Source organism: Mustela erminea, chromosome 15 (genome assembly GCF_009829155.1).
Source record: "Mustela erminea isolate mMusErm1 chromosome 15, mMusErm1.Pri, whole genome shotgun sequence".
NCBI lineage: Eukaryota > Metazoa > Chordata > Mammalia > Carnivora > Mustelidae > Mustela > Mustela erminea.
The window spans coordinates 69,686,085-69,709,974 of record NC_045628.1 but is presented as its reverse complement, the minus strand read 5'-3'; the positions used below and the strand labels follow the sequence as shown (position 1 = coordinate 69,709,974).

Genomic DNA, 23,890 nt, shown 5'->3' with positions numbered 1-23,890 from the left:
ATCCAATTATGGTATATCTTTTTCGATATTTCTTAATTCACCCTTCATCTTTAAACTCAGAAGTAAGCTAAAGGGCAGTCATTTGAGTTAGTTACTTTATACCCGTACACAAAACAACATTTACATGTCTTTGGGAAGATAAGATTCAGGACTGGGCATATTTTTAGAGTCTAATCCAGCTATTCCTCCGTCCAAGAGACATCAACAGAGTCACATACAGCAGGAAAGCAACCATGGAAAAATTAGCAGCTCTATTATAATTAATTAAGGACCAATTATGTAGTTTTCAAGTGACTCAGAACCTTTGATTTTCTTTTTTTTTTTTTTTGCTACCTTTCTCTGTATAATTTTTTTGGCTAACCTCCCTAGCGTTGTTATTATTGTAGCATTAGTGGGACTCTACAAATAGTAGCACTTCAGTCTAACTGGCGTGAGAGAGTGTGGGTGACCGTCTGCATCTCCTGCTTAAGAATTCAGCCCAGGGACGTCGCCTGAAAGGACAGCGCGGAGAACGGGACATGCTGGCGTGCAGACAGGCACTAGGGAAATCACACGGTGTCTCCGAGTTCCTGGCTTTGTTCCGATTCAATCCCAGTGCTATCCACTGGAGTCTCTGCCCGTCTCCTTCCTCCCAAGTCCCATCTTTCCTATTCCTCCCCTCCCCTGCCAGCCCATTCTGGAAGGGCCTTCTGTTTGTTGACAATCCAGGTCTTTAAAGCGGCTGACCTAAAGCTCCCTGTGGGGCTGCCCACATAACAACATCCCTTGCTCAAACCTCTCCCCTCTTTTTTCCACATGAATTGTAAATGCCATCAGAAAATGACAGATTGGGGCAAATAGTAAGACTTTTTTTCCCTTATATACCGTACTTCACACAGTATTTTTTCCTCCTAATTACAGAACTTGTTGGACACTAATGAACTTGTGTGTAGTGAACGTGGATAGAATTCAAGGCATTTAAATATTTTTATTTTCAATTCATTATCTGAAGTCTGCATATTGTTCTTATTTCTTGGGGGAGAAAGAACTGAAATTTCTGACAACTTTTAGATATGTAAGAGGGTTCATAAATTTCCACAGCTACTAAAAATTAAGCTTCTGTTCCCATGGGGGAATGTTAAAATGTTAATAATCTTATAACCTTAAAAACCCATTTCTAGGTAAAAGAAGCGCAAAAATATACCTTGATGAATCTCCTGTGGAATCCTCCTTTAAATTCTTTTTTCTGTGTCTGTCTAGCCAATAACTCGGGTGTGAACAAGAGGCAGATCACGGACCTTGTCGATCAGAGTATACAAATCAACGCACATTGTTTTGTGGTCACAGCAGATAATCGCTATATCCTCATCTGTGGATTCTGGGATAAGAGCTTCAGAGTTTACTCTACAGAAACAGGTAAGGTTAACCACAAAATACCTTATTCTCTTCAAAATGCCTATTGTTACACCCAGGGCTTAAAATAAAATCATGTTTAATAATGTAGGCATTTTCATCTTGAGTGCCACATTATAATTCTATCCATTCCAAACCTTTGCATGAGTCCTGATTTCATAGGACAAATGGGACCGTTGTCCCTTCCCCAAACCAAGTCCAGTAAAGGACCTTAAACCTCCCCTTAGTCTGGCCCAACCCCTGAAGAATGAAAATCACGATTGTGTTGTTTTCTAAGTCATGTCCTTAAAAATCCCAAGGAACACTCTTGTATCATTTCCCAGAAGAAATTCCGGAAAGCATCCATGGCTAGATTTGAATTAGCTTATAAATTTTCATGTTTACACATTTACTTTTCACAAATTTAGTAAAATAAAGTTAAGCTTAATACCATTTAAAGAAAAATGGCAAAATGAATTAAACCTAGTGTTTCTGTGTTTCAGGGAAATTAACTCAGATCGTGTTTGGCCACTGGGATGTGGTCACATGCCTGGCCAGGTCTGAGTCCTACATAGGTGGGGACTGCTACATTGTGTCTGGGTCTCGAGACGCTACCCTGCTTCTCTGGTACTGGAGTGGACGGCACCATATCATAGGAGACAACCCTAATAGCAGTGAGTATTTGTCTAGAAGTGTCCCATCAGACTACAAGTTTCTTTAAACATATTTTGCTTTTTTAAATTTTTCTAACAGCTTTTCCTAGGGTTATAAGGATTTTAAAATCTGAAAGCTTTAAATGGCAAAAATCTTTGTTAGAATGTCGCTATGGTCAAAGTGAAAAAAGAGCAATTACTGTAACCTTCAACTTGGGGAAAGTCCCAGGTCCCCTCACATCAACCCTGTGGTTGGCAGCCCTCCCCCAGTGTCCAAATGTCTCTATCCTTCAGAAATTTCCTTCAGTGTCACCTAGTCCATTAAACTTCATATAATTTCTCTCAAATGAAAATATTCTCTCCCTCCTCTGAATTCCTAAAAGGTTTTATCTGTGTCTCAGTGAGGACACTTATTACTTTCTACCACACGTCTAGTATCTCCGTGTATTCATTTAACGATGATTGAGTACTCCCTTCAAACTAGGCTTTGGAATGGCAAAAACTGAGTAAGATAGTTGCTTTGCTTGTGATGATTCCTAAGTATTTTTTATTCATCAATGCTCCTAAGATATCCTGTAGAGAAAAAAATGGGGGGACTGCAGAGTAAAATAATTTTAGAAAACACTGCATTTACTCTTACTCTCTAGGTAAGTTCTGAACGTCTTACTTAAACAAACATATCTATTGAAATTTTATTAACCCCCAATTTCTCAAACATGTTTTTCCATGGTATCTTTTGCTCATGGCAGTACAGTTAAAAATTATTCTTTGGAACTGTTGTTCTGAGGAAACACTAAAATGAATCATGAGGCTCTCCCTTTCCATTTTAAATTTCTGGTTCCTGGCATAGTGACACACATAATAGGGTTTTCAACATTGTTAAATGAAGGACTAGATAAGAGATTGCCTAGAAATAATCGCTGTTATTAATTACCAAGCTTTCAATAGTTTCAGTGCAAAGATTTCCTATGAAATAGAGTATGGTGTCTGTAAGGTGTTGATAATGGTGAGTACCTATAAACCAGGGCAATTCATACATTGGTCACAGCTTACACAGTACTTCCGAAACAAACTGAACTATGAGTTTGGCTCTGTTTATGACAAGACAGCAATAAGAGTTTTCTAGGAATGCTGTGTGTCTGCCACTGAAATATTTAAGAGTAGATGACAAATGGGCAAGAAACTCTCTTTCAGGTGCGTGGTCGGAGGCTGCCACCCTTGGTCTGTTCGTTCCAGCCTGTGAGAATGCTAAGGATGGAAGCCCAGGTGTATGTCTGTCTGTCCTTCAAGTCCCACCCGCCCCCGCTCTTACACATTTTGACAGGAATATTGCAAAAAGAGGAAATGGCTTTCGATTGATAGGAACAAACTCCCTATCATAGTAGAGAAAAAATGAAATGAAATATATATAGACATATAGATATATAGATATATGAATGAAGATAGTGGGAGATGAACTAGATGAGACCAAATATCACGCAAGGTTTCACGCTTGCTGCAGATGAAGAACCTCAAGGTGCATCATGGAGTAACGGCTCTTAGCATAGACACTGAGTAAGAGAAAGGGTGTGCGTTATGCATAACAGCCTCTGCTCTAAGTTGTGAACTAAGATATGATACTGGCTTAAGGGAAAAAAATATTCAGTGTTGCTTGATTTCCAGCCAGCTCAAATAGTTAGCTACCAAATCCACATTATAACAAATATCATACTCTAACTACTAAAAAGTTAACCTCCTTATTTATTCTTTTCTAAAGCTACACCCTTAAAAAAAAAAAACCCAGAAACTTCATTTTTAGCAGAATTCTAGTGTGTGTATATATGCGTGTGTGCATATGCATGTGTGGATAAGACCCTTGATCTACCACGGATGGCTTTCTTATTCTCAAGCATGGTACATTATCAGCTGTATTTCATGTAAATTTATTTTTGCGTATTTACAAATCTTCATCTTTGTAGTAGTGTAGTATTCATTAGAAAAACTTAATTAAGCAACAGGTCTGTGTAGTATCTTCCATCTATATTGATAAAAATTAGAAGTTTTTAGATAACAGTTTTTTTTTTTTTTTAAGAAACAGAATAGTGCTTTAAATCTCATTAACTAACATCTTCAAACTGGCACTCAGAAATGATGAAAATGATATTTCCAAAAAGAGGATTCATTTCTTGAAAGCTACCATCTGGTAGCTGAGATAAGATATTTTATATATCATACTGCTCTGAGGTAAAAAAATTTTTTTACATGTTAAATTATAGTAATTGTATTAGCTACTTAATTTGTGTGATTTTTCTGATGATCTTTTAAATGAAAAGATGATTAACGATGGTTGCTTTAGTCCATCGGTTATCAAGAAAAATTAAATGTAGTAATACTTAGAGTGGATAAGGTTCCTTACAGCAGGAGCTATATAAATAAAAATTTTATATTGACCCTTAAGAACAAAATTATGAATATTATATTTGTTAAGATGCAGGATTTTATTTAAGCTTTCAATAAGACAAGATTATCCTTAAGAAATTAAGAATATTATTGATGCATATCTTTTACTTTTGCCTCCATTTGTAAGAATTTATTTTTGGTCAAAACTATTGTCATGACTTTGTAAATGACTTTGTAAAACCCACCCTGTCAAGAGTTTTGGACATTTAATATGGACTTACGTCATATGGCTTTATTTCATCCATCATCCTTAATGTAAGGGGGAAAAAATGCTCTTTTAGAATAAACAGGATGATTATCTGAAGTGTTAGGCAAGCAGCAAACATGCATTGAAGGCCTGCTGGGTGCTGGTCCGATCTTAGCCGCTGGGAAAGCGGGGTAGTCAGAGTCTCTGGCCTAGATTACACTAATCACCAAACTGCTTTGTCTGCTTGAATGTCCTGAACATATTGAATACTTGTCACATGAATCATAAATTGCTATCAGATGATGTTTGGTATCATACTACAAAATGTTTGATCTTACATCTTGGGTACCAAATAATAATTACATTAAAAATGTATCAGCTTTTTACCATATGGATAATTATAATAATAAAAAATTAATCATTAGTCATATCCAATATTTGATAGACTTGACTGATTCATGTCTCCCTGAATCTGTTAAATTAGCCAACCTGGTAACACACGCATGATGAGAGAGACCACATACATTCGTCAATTCTCTCTCTATTTTTTTTTTTTTTTTTTGTAAAAGCAGGCACAGCACACACTGAATTGACTGTCACATCAGAGATCAGCCATGGGTGTTGACATAGACATAGTCCTTGCCATCAGAAAACTCACAACATGAAAGAAAAAGATTTTTTCTTCTGTCCCAGTTTAATCTATTCTAGCTACCAATTCACAGGTCAGAGAATCGGGCTGTATGTGTTTTCTATCTTTAATGCATTGCTACTCAAGACCAAAAAGCTGGTTATATCTAAATTCATATTAAAGTGTGCAGCACAATGCCCTTAGGTTTTGAGGGTTGTATATATTAACCTAGACTTGAAGGGGGAAGTCCTAGTGTGAAACACAACATGCCAGTAGCCATTAGAATTCACGGTTTGGTCTTGGTGTGGACATTGAATTTCTTTGTATGTCAGAGGCTGAATCATATTTATTCAGCACAACATAAAATGATAGGATTCACTTAATCACTTTCTCAAGATTAATTCAAGTGGCTCTCTAATATATTTGTGTCTCTTTTGCACTGTCATTATTCTTTTTTAATGGAGAGCTCTGTTAGTACCACAGAGGAAAATCTGAGTCATGTTTGTAGATTTTTTTAGGTAGGTGCAGAAAGTGTTTAGGGTTTCTTTGAGTCAAATATATTATTGTGGCTAATTCAGACATTTCAGAAAGTCTTTTCCTAATTATTTGTATATTTTTAATGGATTCACTACAAAGACGATGAACATTTAGAGGCAGATCATTAAAAAGAGTTTCAGACCATAAAAGAAATAAGCAGGTGCTACCTAGCTAGGTTTCAGCTGAATTACAGTTGTTTTATGAATATATTTTATAATGCTAATATCCAGTGTTACTCTTTCAAACTTGGGACTTTGACATTAGAAAATTTTCTTGGAGATTTAAATAGGTCCCTGACTAGATAACAGAATCACAGAGATGTGAGGGACAGATGCTTTCATCTGAAACACTCTTTTGCACAAATTCTGAAACTAATTTGGAAGTGATAAAAATTAATTTGCGCACTTTAATTGGAAGCAGCCTACTGCATGAAAGAAAGGAGAGCAGAGCAGGCAATTTGTGCTAAAAGCTGATTGAATTTTTTGTCAGGTAGGTATCTTGGACTTGGCCGCTTATCCTCCTGAGCCCCTCTTTGCAATATATTACAACCCATCTCTGACTGGTGTTCTTTAAAAGGATCAATGCTATTCCTGTTGAATCCCTGGAGCCCAAAATTTCATTGATCTTGGGACTTGACATTTCTCATTACGTGCTGTAGCTTCCAACAAGATAGTCACAAGAGGGGCAAGTCAACATTGTTGTCTCTTCAGCAGACACTTAAAATACACTAGGACCTCAGCTCAAAATCCAATTTGCTTTTAAAGTGTGTGGTTTTAATGTTTATACCAGACACAAGATGGTTGGTAGAGAGTCTGCCGATACATACATAGGACATTTTTAAAATCCTAGCCGTAGGAAACTTTGGAAGAGAATTTACTTTTCGCCTTTTCAGATCACATCTACAGATACTCGAGTGACACGAATAAGACATGATTATGCCTTTTCAGTTTCACTTTTTAAAAAATAAGTCTTCTAGCTCTTGTATGAGCATTATGCAAACTCTGAAACGAGAAGCCCATTGAAAAGGAGACTCCAGCTGTGCACACATCCCTTCCCCAGGCTCCCATTGTGTGAGCTTCAGCTCTGGACACTGACCGTCCTGCCAGCCACAGCCTGTCACTAAACATCTGCCAAATCCTGCCCCTCTCTTTGTTTGCATCCAGCCTTCTCTTACTACCGCTATCCTGGTGCCCAGCTCCATGACCACCGCTAACCGGTGGTATCGTACCAGATGAAAGCCTGGACAAAGAACAGCCCACAGATATTTTTAACATAGATGTATGTTTGCGTCACTTCCCAGACCAAGGGATCTTATCTAGGGCTTATGAAATGTATCAGAGGGAGCATGGTGACATGTGAACAATTCCTAACTCCTAGGACTCTCAAAAATGATGTCTGTAATATAACATCCTTTTCCCAGCCTCGCATCCCCTCAGCCTAACATTAGGAGACTTTATAGGATTCCTGATTAAGAAGGGGGCTGAATGCCTCCTTGGTCAGTGCCTTTCCTCCCTTTATGGAACTGAGGCTGGAAGGCTCTTTGGCTTGAGTCAAAAGCAATATAGAAAAACACAGGAGTCAACTAATACGTTTCCGTGATCAGAGAACTTCAGATCCACACCAGGAGGGTTGGAGGTGTCTCTGGGCATCATGCAAAGCTCTGCTTCCTTGGATTATACGGTTGACTGTTTGGAGAAGGTAATGGCAGGACAGTAATGTCCTTGACCTAGATCCAGGCTCAGGACTTCAAGGGAAGAGATTTGTGCTGCTACGGCCATGCTCAAAGGTGGTCAGTATCTTCTCTCCCAGAGAAAAAGAACTTAGAGTGAATGAACAGCTATCTTCTGCTTTTCAGTGAGTACTCTGTGAGTATACGATAAAATGAAACCACACTAGTGGTCATTTTCCACCCCTGGGATGTTTTTATTTGGGTCACCTGTGACCTGTAGAAAATGTGGGCCCAGGCATTCTTGATGCTTGGGCCAGACCTCCACAAGTGGCTGAGGACAGAGTCTCCATAAGGGACAGCTCATGGACACAATTCTTCCGAGCTACCATAACAATTGTCTAACAGTTTTTTTTTTTTTTTTAATAAATCTTGAAATTGGAGTACTGACTAAAATATGTATTTGGGGATTTCAAGTCATCCTGTTTTTATGTAGGTATAAACATGAGTGAAAATACCTTCCATGGGGATTCTGCAGAGAGCTAACAAAGGTGGCAGATAAAATCTGAATGTCATACATCATCGAGACGTTCATCCTCTGACTCCAGCAGAACTGCGCTGAGGGTCACAGATTGAAGAAACTCGGCTGTTTTTGTTTAACTCTTAATTCAGAAGGACCAAAGCTTCCCCCTGCGTATTAGTAGTCCCACAAATAAGGTTTAAAATAATAAGAACCATGAGTATCTTTACTTTGATCATTTCTCTAAAAGCAGAGACCATCTCACTGAAAAAGTTCTCGTCAGAGCCACGTGAATAACAACATCTAATATCTTCGTACTGTTTTCATCATCCATCCATTTTGAAAATATTGAAATGACTTTTGCTTAAAAATGAGATGGAATCTGTTTATAATAAGCCTTTGATACTTGGAGTTTCCAAATGCTTGCCTCTAAGCAACCTCAGAATCGGGCGTGTTTGTTCTCTGTCACACGTGGTAATGCCATCACAGGGAGAGCTCGTGTGTCGAGGAGATGAGGGGGGACAAGGGTGACAGCGCTGCTGTCCTGGGGGGCGCTCACCTGCACCTCCCTGTGCACAGGCCCTTTAACCCCCAGCTACATCCATCAATTGTGATGTGACAGTGACAGAATATTCCCAAGATTTTGAATGATTGTTGGGGTGTGTGACATCTGTCCCTGGCAATGAAATATCCCTGGCCGGGAAATATGCTTTCCCCCAGCTGCAGGTTTCCCAACTCAGAAACCCCTGAATAACATGTTATTTACTTTCTTCTAGTTTAAAGAGGGAAACATTGGTTTTCAGGGCCCTAAACAATGGCCCCTAGTAGTTAAGTTCCACAGTTCATTCGAATGCTCTGGGGAGACTGTAATGAAAAAAAATTTTTTAACTTTCTAAATCAGATGCAAGCCTTTGAAAACCTTATTTCCTAATAGAAAATAGATTACATACACAAGGAATAGTTTTTATACATGTTTTTCAGTTCCCTGCAAGAGAACTAAATTGCTTTCTACTTTTTTCTGTAGCCTATAAGGGAAAAGTTTAGACAACTCTACTTTATGTAAATTTCATTAAGCATGTAATTTCAGGAGTTTTCAGCTCACCAGCCTCTCCAACATAAAATAATCACTTAGAAAAATTAAGGATGGTATTACACAGAAAATCTTAATTCTCATTTTACCAGGGAATGCAAGGCATCTTTGAAGCATAATTTTATAAATACGTTTCAGACAAATCCGGGACTGCTGACCAATATAAATGGATAGTTTGCCAATATGCAAACACATCATAGCCGTGTACGTAAACTAGAAGAAGATGACACACTCGCTCGGGCTGCTGCCCTCCTCTCCCGTACTCCATCAGAGAGATGCCCCAAAGCAAAATGGAAACGGACAGATCTGGGAAAGCTCACCTAAAACTGAGCAATTCCTGCAGAGACAGAAGATGGGTGGGTCTGAAGGAGGAGGTATTGGCAAACCAGAGGGAAGCGCATTGCGTGCTTTGCAGGATGAGTTGTCTTAGTTAGAGTTGCTAAGGAGGAGCTCTTTTCCTCCAAAATTTCCCCCGATCTATTATTGCCTTCCCTCCGGCCACTGTGGGGCATAGAACTGTAGCGCCCCTGCAGCTGCTCAGTGCTGCGGGTCACATTGGTGCCAAGGGAGGGGCTATCCAGGAGACAGGCACTGTTACCAGCCCCTGAACATTCACTCCCCGCTCCCCCCACCCCCCCCCCCCCGCCCGCCGCCTCCACAGTGAGGCCCAGACATCACAGCCCAGGAGGAGCTCAGAGCAGTGACAACCCCAAAGCACAGGGTGGCTTTCTGAGAGACAAGAATTGGGAGTGGGGGGGCACCCCATCCAGAATATAATTGACAGGGAAAAACAGGTCAGCATGCAAGCAAGCAAGCACTATTTAAAAAGATCACAAACTCAACGACCAGGTGAAGCAGAATGAACAAAAGAGAAAAATACATAACTTTTTTTTTTTAAAGGCACATATCTGGGGCGCCTGGGTGGCTCAGTCGGTTAAGCGTCTTAATTTTGGTTTCAGCTCAGGTCTGATCTCAGGGTCATGAGATGGAGCCGCAGGCGGCGCCGTGATGAATATGGAGCCTGTTTGAGATTCACTCTCTCCTCTCCCTCTGCTTCTCCCAGCCCCAGCTCACTCATGCACACTCTCACTCTCTCTCTCAAAAAAGTATAAATAGGGGTGTCTGGGTGACTCAGTTGTTAAGCCTCTGCCTTCAGCTCAGTTCATGATCTCAGGGTCCTGGGATCAAGCCCACATCGGGCTCTCCCGCTCACCCTCCTGGTGTTCTCTCCCTCATTCGCTGTCCCTCTCTTTCTGTCAAATAAATAAATAAAATTTCGTGTGTGTGTGTGTGTGTGTGTGTGTGTGTGTCTATAAAGGCATAAGTCCAAGATATAAGAAAGAGCACCAAAGTTACTGGCAATGCTTTATATTTCTTAAACTAGGAGGTGAGTACAACTGAATTTATTCTGTTCTTTTAATTTTATACATATGTTATAAATATTTAACATGTTATGTAACTGATTTTTAAATATTTATTTCTGAAAACAAAGGAAGATCAGGTATCTTTGTGGAGGCTACCAAAGCAAAAAGAATTTGTGACCTTAGAGGAAGAAAATTAATCTACAAAAATGTTCCTCAAACTTCACTATTACACTGTCCTCTTTTAAGGAGAACAAAGTAGTCATTAACCTCCCCCACCCCCACAAAAACTGACTCTGAGGAATGTATTCTTGGACCCCATAAACAAGTTTAAAAAATACTGAATTAATTAGTTCATCTTAATTTTTAAAGCATATGTCAATTTTAAATCGCCACAGCATAAATTTTTGAAAACAAAGAGAGATCTCATCTTTAATAATTGGTTGACAAATATGTTTAGAAAATCATCAAAGTATGAATCTGGAATTTAAAATTTTCCATGGAACTTTTCACTCCCAAGAAAACATCCACAGAGCCCAGGGTACACAGACCCTAGTTTGAGGAATACCAAGAATTCTGGGGGAGTTGCAGTTACAAGACCAAGTTCCAACGTGCCTTTTCAAGGAGAAAAAGTGATGGTCAATAATCCATTGAAGATGAAATAATTTATTTGTAAATATGCACAGAGGCGTATTTGTGTGTACTACTTATGTTTGCTAAGCTGATACTGTAGAGTCAACTAAACCACACATCCGTATAAACCAATGTCAGACAGTATGAGTCAGCTGGAACTGTTTACAAATAAAAACAGAAATAGGCAACATAAGACATTAATAAACGTGATGTTAATGCAAAATGGAAATAGGGGGGTATTACAAGGCATTGATAAATAATTTGTTGAATTTCATTGAGTGGGTCAGGTCCAAACTGTACTGTTACTGTTTCACATCCTCCTTTCTGATCACCCCACCTTCAGCAGAATTTCCCTGCAGTGAGTCTTTTAAAGGTCCTCACATACACCCAGGATGGCCAACACAGGCTTTCTTTTCCCACCTACTAAGGGAACCACCAAGATCCCTACACAGGTTGGCACCATTAGCCCGTTCGCCTTCCACAGTGCCTCTGTGACTTGCCATTGTTTCCTTTTCCTTCACAAGTCTGCACCCAAGTCTGTAGAGACCTCTCATCTCTCTCCCAGATGGGCTTCTCCAAACGGTCTGACCCAATAAGATAATGTTGGGCGTGCCGCCCTCTCAACTTTGCTGATCCTTCTCACACTGTCTTTGTGCAGGTTATTCACCAGACATTCTGATGCTCTTTATGCGGAGGTCTTTGGATCCCTGCTATCTCTGTGCACGTAATCTGTTCTTCCTCACACTTGGCATTGTCCAGTGGGAAGCCTGGGAAAGGCCATAGTTGTTACTGATGAGTTTGCAAGAGTTCCATGTTATGCCTTACACCTCTTTACACTTCCAGCTCCGAGCCTGCTTAGAAGAATGCCTGTCACTTAAAAATCATTTACTTAATGATTGTGAAAGCACTTGGCAGTGAAAATGCTTACGTCGTGTAACAGAGCTGGACTTGTTGGCTAGCTTCGATTTAATATTAAGTCAAGTGGAAACTTAAGATGATCATCTCTTCTTTCCCTCACTACTTTCCCCTCCCCTCAAAATCAAAGCTCCTCAGCCTATGTTGTTGGAGATTGTAGGGAACATTTTTAAATGGGTAAGAGCATGAGTTTCAAAATTAGATAGTTCTGGGTTCAATTCCAACACTTGCTAGCTGTTTGAATTTGTGCAGGTTGAATAACCTTGCAAAGCCTTGGTTTCTACGCTATAAAATAGAGATAATAACAGTACCTGTCTCGTATGACCTTTGCCATAATTAAATGAGATAATGCATATAAATGCTGTGGCAGGTTTGGTGTCTGTTCTTAACTATAGGAAAAGCAGGGTAGCTATGTGTCATGATGTTGTTACAACATATCTGTTAACTTACTCGAGCCACCTGAATGACCCGTGTTGTAGGGTTACTGTAGTAGTTAGTAGTTTACAGGTGAGAAAACCGCAGAGAGGTTAAGCCACCGGCTCATGATCACACGGCTAGTAAATGCTCTTAATAAGCATTAACGATTTTTAAATGTTTGATTTAATGGTGTAGCCCTTCGTTTCTGGCATCGGTCTGTACTAACCCACTGCTACTGTTTCCTTGCAGGTGACTATCCTGCACCCAGAGCTGTCCTCACAGGCCATGACCATGAAGTTGTCTGTGTTTCTGTCTGTGCCGAACTTGGACTTGTTATCAGTGGTGCTAAAGGTCAGAAGGCATTTCCTTCATTTTAGGTCTTTTAAAACGGTACTGTTTACTCAAGCTAACTGTGATTTATGATTTATTGCCTTTGGGAGGCTCTCTACAGACAATGGAATCCTTGGGTTCCTTGTAACTGTTTTGTTTTCTTATTAATATTTACTAGTACTAATATGGAATATACATAAAATTTTATGTGGTACTTTGTGGTCACCAGCATTCTAGCCAGGACTCTGGTAAATTAAACTGCAGCACATCCCTACGATGCAGCCATTAAAAAGAACATATAAAAGGTGGGGGAAGGTACCGTGAGGCAATGGGAGTCCTGGGGGCATCAGGTTGCTTCTCAGACATAACCTTGGACCCACCTCCCACCAGAGCCCCTTCCTTCCTAAGGCCCAGGGCTGTATTGAGGTTGGTGGGAAAGGAAACATGATTACTTGGGGGGGGGGTACTTTTTGTGGAAAAAGTGTGGTGTCAAGAAAAATCAGGAAACTCAGATTCCCTTCCTAGATCAGATGCCCAATTCTCCTTGGTGAGGCTCTGGGGCAGGAAGGAGCCTGGGGCTCAGGAGAAATGGCAGAATACCAGAGGGGCTGAGTGGGTACTTGTGGTGGCAGAGCTAGGGAGAGAGAAGGCTGGCAGGCGGGCGGGCCGGTGGATTTGCCATGTGTATTTTATTCTGGGGGTAATAGGAAGCCACTGAAGTTTTTTTAAGCAAAGTGATGTGATGATCAGATTTGGTTTTTAGGAGCTTATCCTGGCTGCTTTATGGAAAATGGATGTAATGCCTGAAGGTTAGAGACTGTTTTTTTCACTTTTGTATCTAAGAGTAAATGACCCTGTGGACACATAGGATGTTTTCAATAAATGTCTTTTTAATCAAAAAAGGAAAGAGCAACAATATGTGTAACGTTATTCTATCCTGTAAAGTGAAAAGGAAAAGAAAACCAAGACACATAGTAGGTATAGGGAAAAAATGGTATTTTCTAAAGGCAGCAGGTGATATTAGAGGTGATTGCTATTTTCTTTTTCTCCCGAATTTTCTTTTGGTAATCAGGAAAAAACTTAGCCTTATAATGCCCCTGTTTTGTAAACTACATATCTACTGGAGTCATTGGAACAGAAATGGAATGCATTAACTCTCTTTGTGAGGTGGTTTTGTTGGCGGGTGGGTAATACCAAACTATATGAACCAGTTATTTCTGTCAACTTGCCTAGTGAAATTTTTTTCTTATCAACACAATTTCTCCTTGGGGAGGGGTGGGAGCAGAGGAAAATAAGTCACTCCCCAGCCTACTTTTATACTCTTGCCTCATTGTTTATATTTACAGACAAAACGTGTTTCAGTTGTCTGAATTACTTGATTAAGTATCTTAATTTTGCCTTTTACATTTTGTGTATGGATTATGGAGAAGGTAAAATTCATTTGATAGCAATGTATTTATATGATACAATGCTGAAGTTTTGATGATACTCAAGAAAATTAGCAGTTGTTTTGGTCATTCTCCTAAACTTTTGAGAAACATAACTAAAAAAGAAAACTTCCAAAAACAAAAACTAAAAAAGAAAACTTCGGGACATACAGTCTTCTCTTGTCACATTATCTATGAGGTGTATCCTTTTTTATGAATATTATCTCATGAAGGAAAAGACCAAGTATTTCCCTAGATAAAAAGTTGGGAAGATCTGTGTGTGTTAACAGCTCCCTGTATTCAATCTGGGTTTTGTTGTTGTTATTGTTTGTTTATTTTAATATATAAATATATATATATTTTTTAATTCAATTAGCCAACATATAGGACATCATTAGTTTCAGTTGTAGTGCTCAACAATTCATCAGTCGCATCTATGATCTGTTTAAATATACCATCTGTGCTTGGCTTCTGCCAGCCTTACCTCTTTCCTTTCTGCCTTCTTGCAACAAATCAGAGTGTACATAGCCAGGTAGGGTTTGTGGGTTAGTGAGTGTTCATATGTGACTTGTCGTGAATGACTGTGGCCGTGGATTTCTTCCTTCTGCAGAGGGCCCTTGCCTTGTCCACACCATCACTGGAGATTTGCTGCGAGCCCTTGAAGGACCAGAAAACTGCTTGTTCCCGCGCTTGATTTCCGTTTCTAGCGAAGGCCACTGTATCATATACTATGAACGAGGGCGATTCAGCAATTTCAGCATTAACGGGAAACTTCTGGCTCAGATGGAGATCAACGATTCAACCAGGGTAAATCTTCATATTCAGTGCTAAACAGGGACTGAAGCCAAGAGATAGATCGACCTTCTTACATTAAACAATTTATAATAGAATTTCTCAGGTATCCAGATAAATAAATGTGTGCTGGTTTGTTTTTTAAGATAGTATGTATTTATTTGAGAGAAAGAGCATGGGCGGGGTGGAGGGGTGAAGGAGAGAGAGAAGCAGATTCCCCGCTGAGCGAGGGGATGGAGGCAGGAAGGGGCTACCCTGAGATCACCACCTGAGCTGAAGGCAGAAGCTGAACCATCTGAGCCACCCAGGTGCCCCAAATGTGTGCTGGTTTTAAAAGCCTGTAAATTCATGTAGATGAGTGCTTTGAACAAACCGAAAGTGCATTTAATCCCAAGTAGTTAACTCAGTGAATTAGGTTTTAAAGATGATAGCTTTTGTTTGATTAGAGGTCAGACCCCTAAGGAGATTTTTCTTCGGCTCCTTTATATACAGTGCTGCACCCCTGACATTAAAAGTGAGTTGATTGTCAAAGAATCTTACCTTTAGGGCCCCAGACCACAATTACATGTTCCAGACTGCCGTTCACTCAGAAATGAATTGTGATGGTTGCTTTATCGTTATTAGAAACTGTTTTTGAAATATGCTTCTGCCATTTGTTCTGAAAGTCTTGACATTGTTAATGTTCAGGACTTAACAAAACATCATGTTACTTAATTCTCAAGTTCTTCCTGAATTAGATTGATAATATTCTCTCTGGGACCTCTGTTATTTTGTAACAGTAATTGGTTTTAATAAGACCCTTTGTTTATGTAAGAACCCTGATGAATTCCACATTGGAAATTTTGTGGACTGGACTTCAGGCAACTTGGACAAATGGCTAAAAGTAGATAATAATTACGAGAGAACTGGATGGAGGGCTTTTCAGTAATGAACATTGACCATCTGGGAAAAACTGAGAGAAATTGTTGTTTCTCTGCCTTTTCCAAAGGCCATTCTCCTGAGCAGTGATGGCCAGAACCTGGTGACCGGAGGCGACAACGGTGTGGTGGAGGTCTGGCAGGCCTGTGACTTCAAGCAGCTGTACATTTACCCCGGATGTGATGCTGGCATTAGAGCAATGGACTTGTCCCATGACCAGAGGTGAGCCCCATCAGGGAGAAACGTAATCATGTCAGGACTGTCACTGAAAGTTCTTTACATTCTACCAAGGGTGACAGGTGCTGTGAATAAGATTCCAGCACCCAGATGGAAGAAAGACTAGCACTGAAAAGGGTACGTGGAGGCGGGGAGGAAATGCTATAAGAAAGGATTCTGGTCAGAAGAAAACAGAGGAGGAAAGTCAGAAGGGGTGGTGGGCGGACACAAGAAAGGAAGACATGGGTCTCAGGAAGAACCGGCACATGCAGATACTGCCCAAAACAGAATTATTCCCACCGACGTCTCTGTTCTAAGATCCTCACCGTGTCTCAGACAGGCCCCCCGGCTTCCATTCTGAAAAGGAGATTCATGCTTCTCTGCTCAGGTGTGTTTCAGCTTGAGACATGCTTGTAGCTAGCAATGCCCCTAGAACTGACCTCTGTTTGAAAAGCTACAAACACTCACCTGTTACTGAAACCATCCCTCCCCCCACTTTCTTATGCACATATTCTTCATTTATGTTATTTTGTTACAGTTTATATATTTCCCCGAAACCCTACAACCTTTTTTTTTTTTGAAAGAATTGATGTGAGAGTTAAGCAATTAATAAAATTTTCCATTTTCCCTCGGTTGGCAACAGGATTTTACTAGTCCCTAAAACTCACCTTGGGGTTTACTGTAAAGGGAAAAGGATACTTGGAATATGAAGTCTAAAATTTCTAACAATTTAAACAATTTTAAACTCTATAATCTTAACAGGGTATGTAATTTCTTCTTTTTTCTGTATATTTATCAGAAATAAAAGCTTATTAACCAACTTTTTAAAACTATACGTATATTCTTTATAAAGATAGAGGTTTCAAAATATTATAAACAGTAAGGCTATACCACAAACTTAACAAAGCACCTACACAATCTAGTAAAATGGTACTGAAGTCATCAAGAAAATACAGTACCCCTTCGGGAAAGAAGTATTTTTGATATGCAGCCTAGCCTGTCTTTAAAGTAAACTTAAAAGAAGCAGTGTTCCAAAATGCTGCAGTCCCTATTCATGAGTAAATGGGAATGCTTTGTTGCGTAATTAGGTGTGGATACCTGAGTGTTTCTAAAGTATTTGAAATAAAGTGAGTAGATCCAGTGTTCTCCCTGACATTCTTACGCACGCGTGTATTCATGCTGCCAACATTCGCTGTCCTCACAGAGTAACGCTACCAGGTACTAAGATTACTGACCCCCTAGGAGCTCAAATAATCATAGTAATTGTATATGAGGGAGGCAGGGACGGCATGTCAGGAGAAGGAGGTGACTGACTTCTGGAGGGGTGAGGAGGGCTTTATTCATTAGGCATCAGGAGAGAGGGTCGGTGTCTCCAAAGAGGAGTGAAGAAAGACACTGTTCAGGTTTCTATTTCTATGTAAATCTCATCCCTAATTTCAGTTATTATTGTGTCTTACACTGTCCCTGATACGTTAGAGCAGAAGCACATGCACAGAAGTGATATACACACACTGAAGCTACTTCCCCGAAAAATACTTACCTGGTGAGCCGTCTGGTCCAAAACTAAACAACACTAGTCTGGCAGTCTGGGTCTGAGCAGGATCGATTCAAGTTCTCCAGGGAGAACCAGGAATAAATGGTAATCCCGTGTCGATGGCCCCAAAACGAAGACCCAAGGGGAACTCAGAGATGGTAACAGGGTGTAGTAGAAAGGAGCAACCCCATCAGGGAGCTCACCTCACTCTTAACGACTGTCTCTGCTCTTCCAGGACGCTGATCACTGGCATGGCCTCTGGTAGCATCGTAGCTTTTAATATAGATTTTAATCGGTGGCATTATGAGCATCAGAACAGATACTGAAGACAAATGAAGAACCAAAAGCCAAGTCAAAGCTGAGAGCACAAGTGCTTCATGGAAAGGCAATATCTCTGGTGGAAAAAACTCGTCTACATCGACCTCCGTTTGTACATTCCATCACACCCAGCAATAGCTGTACATTGTAGTCAGCAGCCATTTTCCTTTGTGTGTTTTTTCACGACTGAACACCAGCTGCTACCAAGCAAGCTTATATCATGTAAATTATATGAATTAGGAGATGTTTTGGTAATTATTTCATATATTGTTGTTTATTGAGAAAAGGTAGTAGGACGCGTCACAAGAGACTTTTGACAATTCTGAGGAACCTTGTGTCCAGTTGTTACAAAGTTTAAGCTTTGAACCTAACCTGCATCCCATTTCCAGCCTCTTTTCAAGCTGAGAAAAAAAAAAAAAACACGTTTGATACTTTGTACATCAGATGCATCTTATTTAAAGGGATACTTTTGTAAAAGTAAAACCTTGTATAAAGAACAAAACGTTTCTTAATTTTATTGTGGAGTTACAACTTGCATGTTCTTTAATCCTGATGTCTTGATGGAACAGGTGCATTCACACTATGAAACAGAAAGATCTGTCCAAGGACACAGCTTGTATGAAAGGGTTGAATTTGGGCTCAATCAGTAATTTTTGACATTCTCACCAAATATGGTTTGCACTTTTTAATCTAAATTCATCCCTTCTAAGTGAAATTTGCTCATAAAGCATTTGGATACTAAGCCATTATTTGCCATTTTTGCTACTTTATACAAAGAAAATTCAGCCCTACCCTTCATAATTTGAAGACACAGCAGAAAGGGGGCTTAGGGATGAGGTCTTGGTTTTTATTGTATAAATAGGAGTCACGATCATTAGTTCCATAGTAATGACTTCCCAACTCCTGGACATCTCTTCCAGAGTCATCCTGCTGGCTTAGTGTGTGTACATTAGGGGAGGAGAATCTGATGCTAACTATTTTTGGTTCCGTTTTTTGGGGTGGTTTTTGTTTTTTGTTTTTTTGGGGTTTTTTTGGTTTTCTTCCTCCTTGGTTCTCAAATAGCTTAGTTTCTTTAATAACGAGTCTGGCTTTATTATAACAATAACTGAGGTTATTCTTTTAGGTTCTTGTGCAATTCTCACCTAAAGCCACATTCTTAGCCTAAGGCACTTCATCTTTTATGATATAAAATGATGGGTATCAAATGATTTTCCATACCTTGTACTGATCAAGTTATACGCCCAGGGGTATATACACTTTATTCATGTTTCTTCTTTGTATATTTGGTGGCTGTATCGTCATAGATGTACATATTGTGTCGGTAGGGCTATGAGGCATGTTCCAGGAATGTAATTTTCTCAGAATTTATACTCACTTGCAGTCATTTATTTAAAAAGATACAACAAGATAATGGGTTCTTTGTATTGGCACTTTGCACCAGAAACATATCATTATTTATTGACGTGATTACTTATTTGTCATCCACCTTGTATTAGTAAGTTTTAGCACTGAATTCCTTCTTCATTGTTGTTTGTATTTATGATATTCTGAAATTCTGGGGGATCAGCGTAATGATTAAGTTATTCATCACCAGGCTGTAAGCAATATCTTGAGTTTGTAGCTTAGAATTGGGAGGATACTGAACATCTGGAAGACAAGTTCATTTCATCTTGAGATCATGGTGAAATATTTTGGATATATAAATTCCTTAAGCTATTGTAACCATGTTTTATTGCAAAGATGTAAAATATGCCAGATGTGTGTGAGTTGGAAATCAAAAAAAGAAAAATAAAATATGCAAAGAATTCACTGATTGTTTCACATTTCATTGGACACTTCACTAACATGCATTCATTATGTTGTCATACAAGTTTAAGAAATCAGCATCACCTCATATAAAGGCCTACGGCATCTCAAAACATGAACTAGAGTCCTAATGAGGTTCTGTAATTTGCTGAAACGTGAGCTTCTCTGCTTGACCATCTGGCAGGGATTTGGGGCAACAGTGACCAGAGGGAAACAGCCCGGTTGTTTCTTCCACATAATCCACTTTTTGGATTATTTTTATTTTATTTAAAAGGAACTAAATGCAGGTGATGGTGAAGGGTATATTTGCTCATTACATGAATATTATCAAATAATGCTGTTCTCAATCGATCCGTGCTTTCTAGAATTTGTCGTGGACCAGGCATGACACGGGCAGGGACTGAGCAACCCGCAGGAGCTGAGCAGCTGCCAGCAGGGCCGAGGGGGGGGGGTGCGGGTGGGGGGGGAGGGGGTGCTGAGGGGACTCTATTTGGCTGGTTTGGCGCGGGCAGTGGGGTAGCAGCCCAGCCAGCCCAGGGAGCGACAGAACTGCAAGCAAGCTTCCATCTGCATACTCCAGACCAAAAGGACAACCAACCGCAGCCTGAGAAAGGCTTGCTCCTATCACTCTCCTCTCTGTCCCCCAGCCAGACATCTGTCAGTCATCATAAGCCCAGCCAGCTCCCTCAAACCGGCCTTCTGGCAGCCCATCGGTCACTCAGTCAGGCTGGCTACTGGTGGCTCTTTAAACCAACTCCCTGCTTCTAGAACCATCATCTGAACTGTCACCAAAACCTCCTGACCAGTAGCGGAGTCTCCAGTCAAACTCCCTGCTGCTGGTGGCTCTGGTTCACTACCACCCAGTCACATACCCAGTCATCCCACTGCTGAGCACCCTAGCACTTGCTTTCTGTATTCTTAAACTCTGGTGGGGTGGGGGGCGAGGGGGAGCGGGTGCAGAGATTGCCTGGGGAGCTTATTTTTAAGAGTGGAACCTAGGCCCCTTTTCTCCCAGGCGATTCCACTGTGGGTCATCCTTGGGCATGTTTTCAACATCACTAATGTGAGGGATGAAATCCCAACTCAGTAATTGAGCACAGAAGTTCTTCAGGAGAGAAACATTCTCATTATCCCTCTCCGGCACCCAGTACATCAGGGGCACCCGCCTATTTCCAAATCCCTGAGAACTTCCCTGTGCCTTGGGCCCTATTGCCCCCCCACCCAGAGAGCACTTCATTGCGTTTACTATCTGAACTTGTTGCAAATCGACCTAAATCAATTAGTCGTGATCAATCTTTTGGCAGGGAAAGATAGCACCCAAACCGCACGTGCGCACTATATTATGATGCAAACAGTTTTCAGGACCAAATTCTACCACATGTGGAGATAGCTTTTCACCAGTGTGGAGCCCAGTGTGGGGCTTGAACTCATGACCCTGAGATCCAGACCCGAGGGGAGATCACAAGTCACATGCTCAACTGACGGCATCACCCAAAGGCCCCTTTCACAAACATACACTAGCAGTCAAGTACAAAACCAAGCATAGAGTTCTTCTGGGTGGTGAATTCCAATGCCTTTTTAGATGACCTGACAACCATTTGTGTCAACATTTTAGGAGAAGGATCCTATCAGCCTTATGATGCCATCAGAAGGCTGTGATGCCATCCAGTGCAATCATTTGGGTATCAGCTTCGGGCACCCAAACTAAGGGTATAGACTAATGTCTTCAGTGGATTCTTATACCTGGTTGTGAAGAGGTCGGAAAGGTCTCTAAAATACCGTAGCCAGTGCATATTGAATTCACACATATTAACTACCACTAATTTCATCAATGAGAGACCATGTGTGGCATCCCTTATGCTAATTAAGGCGACAAAAATTTCCCCCACTGAAAAGCAGTTCTTGGCATTCACTATCCTAACTTAATAAAAGCTTTTGGTTTCCTCTGGAATAAGGAAGTTGGAGCTCTAGGCCCTGACGTATATTGAGACCTTGCTGATTAAATTATCTGGGGCATGAATCTCTGATCAGAGCAACTGACCACCCCTTAGAATGCAGTATCAGGGCACCTGGTGTCTCAGTTGGCTAAGCAACTGTCTTCGGCTCAGTTCATCCTCCTGGAGTCCAGGGATGGAGTCCTACATCCTGTTCCCAGCTCCATGGGGAGTCTGCTTCTCCCTCTGACCTTCTCCCCTCTCATGCTCTCTCTCGCTCTCTCTCAAATAAATAAATAAAATCTTAAAAAGAAAAAAAGTATGTAGTATCAATTAGCGAATACTATCACAATGGCTACCGTGGATATTTTCAAGTAAATTACAACATCATAATACTTCTACCTATTGTTATAGATTCAGCTCATGTGCTCCCTTCTCCGTGAGGCTTTCCCCGCCTGCTGCGTTAGCTTCCTCAAGCCTGGTATGTCCCTCTCACAGCACTGAGTGGTGTGTGGTCATGGCTTACTTGTCTCTCTTCCCTGGTGGCTGTGAGTCTCCTGGGCAATGGCACCCTTTTATCCCACAGCCTTAGTACAGTGTTGGATTCACATAGATTTCAATAAATGTAGACTTGCTGAACATAACAGATAAATACCAGATCCCCAGATAAAAGTGATAAAGTTGGCTGGGATGTGATACTTCTCCCCACTACTTGGGACTGCCCTCTCCTGCCCCGCTCATCACCACCGTCATGGGCTTTATCCATCCGGGCTCAAGGAATCACTGATTATAACAATTCCCATAGCTATAAAAGAAGGAATAAATTTTCAAATTACTGCTTTTTACTCACATTCATCCAGTTGGGAAAAAAAGGGGGGAGCTGACATGATTTGGGATAAGAATTTCTCCTGGTATTCTGGTCAGTTTGAGCGCAGAAGAGCATGATGCAATAATGGGGCTTCTCACTCCGGAAGTAAACTTTAAGTTCCTTCCTTTAATTAAAATGGATATAATAGCATCTACACTACAAGTTGTTGTTTTTTTTTTTAATTTTAAGATTTTTATTTATTTATTTGTCAGAGAGAGAGAGAGAGAGAGAGAACACAAGCAGACAGAGTGGGAGGCAGAGGCACAGAGGGGAGCAGGCTCCCCGCTGAGCAAGGAGCCCGATGCGGGACTCGATCCCAGGACCTTAGGATCATGACCTGAGCCAAAGGCAGTGGCTTAACCAACTGAGCCACACAGGCATCCCCTACAAACTGTTTTTGACAATCAGATTTCATAACGTACATCTATCCGCTGGTGGAACACCTGGCTCTCAGTAGAGTTCGGATGGACATTGCCTTCCACAGTCTAGTGAACATGTTTCATTTCATCTGTTTGGCATCCTTTTCCTATTTGTCTTCTTCTTTTTTTTTTTTAAGATTTTATTTATTTATTTGATAGAGAGAGATCACAAGTAAGCAGAGAGGCAGGCAGAGAGAGGAAGCAGGTTCCTTGCTGAGCAGAGAGCCCGATGCGGGACTCAATCCCAGGACCCTGAGATGACCTGAGCCCAAGGCAGAGGCTTAACCCACTGAGCCATCCAGGCACCCCCCTATTTGTCTTCTATGCACTGGTTGGGAGGGGGTACTTTTCCTCCCTTTCCTGTGATAAGGTTTACTGGACCCTAATCCTTGGGACCTCCTGGATTCACATCTGTCCATATCACCTCCATTCTGGTGAGTTCAGTGATTGGACAAGGGTTGACTGGCCAGAGCCTTCCTTGAAATTTGGATATGCGGAAGTGAGGGAGAGAAGTCTTCTCCTCTGGTGTCACTAATCTGTTCCTGAGAAACCAGTGACTGCTAGCAACCATGTTCTCCATCACACAGAGAAAGCCTGTTGTCAATAGGTGAGGATAAAGCCATGAGAAATGAAAGATTATGTGCACTCGTCCATTAGCCACAGCCCACAAGCCCCTAAATTGCCCTCATTCTAATAGGTGGCCCAATTCTGGACCCCTGCTTTACTCAATGACCAAGAAACATCCCCCCCCTTCACCTGCCCTAATTGATCAAAGCTGTATTTTTGGTGCTTGAGAGCAAATGAAAGCACCCTTGACTAATATAGCCCCCTGTCCCCAGCTCCCTACCTCTGCTGAAAAAGATGGGACACAGTCTACATTTGGTAGTAAAACTAAGCCTTTTCCCAGCCTA

At 40.8% G+C, this 23,890-nt stretch overlaps 1 protein-coding gene across 9 annotated transcripts in view; it reads left to right on the top strand.

The window, feature by feature from the left end:
• The window catches only part of NBEA (neurobeachin), a 678,194-nt gene extending 658,433 nt beyond the window's left edge, over positions 1-19,761 (top strand). For all 9 annotated transcript variants that reach the window (XM_032314437.1, XM_032314438.1, XM_032314436.1 and 6 more), the window contains 6 exons: positions 1,240-1,395; positions 1,875-2,045; positions 12,667-12,768; positions 14,785-14,981; positions 15,955-16,106; positions 17,870-19,761. In XM_032314437.1, coding sequence (XP_032170328.1) covers positions 1,240-1,395; positions 1,875-2,045; positions 12,667-12,768; positions 14,785-14,981; positions 15,955-16,106; positions 17,870-17,960 — 869 coding nt within the window. In that variant the 3' untranslated portion in view covers positions 17,961-19,761. The remainder of the gene's footprint in view (positions 1-1,239; positions 1,396-1,874; positions 2,046-12,666; positions 12,769-14,784; positions 14,982-15,954; positions 16,107-17,869) is intronic.
• The last annotated feature ends 4,129 nt before the right edge of the window (positions 19,762-23,890 follow it).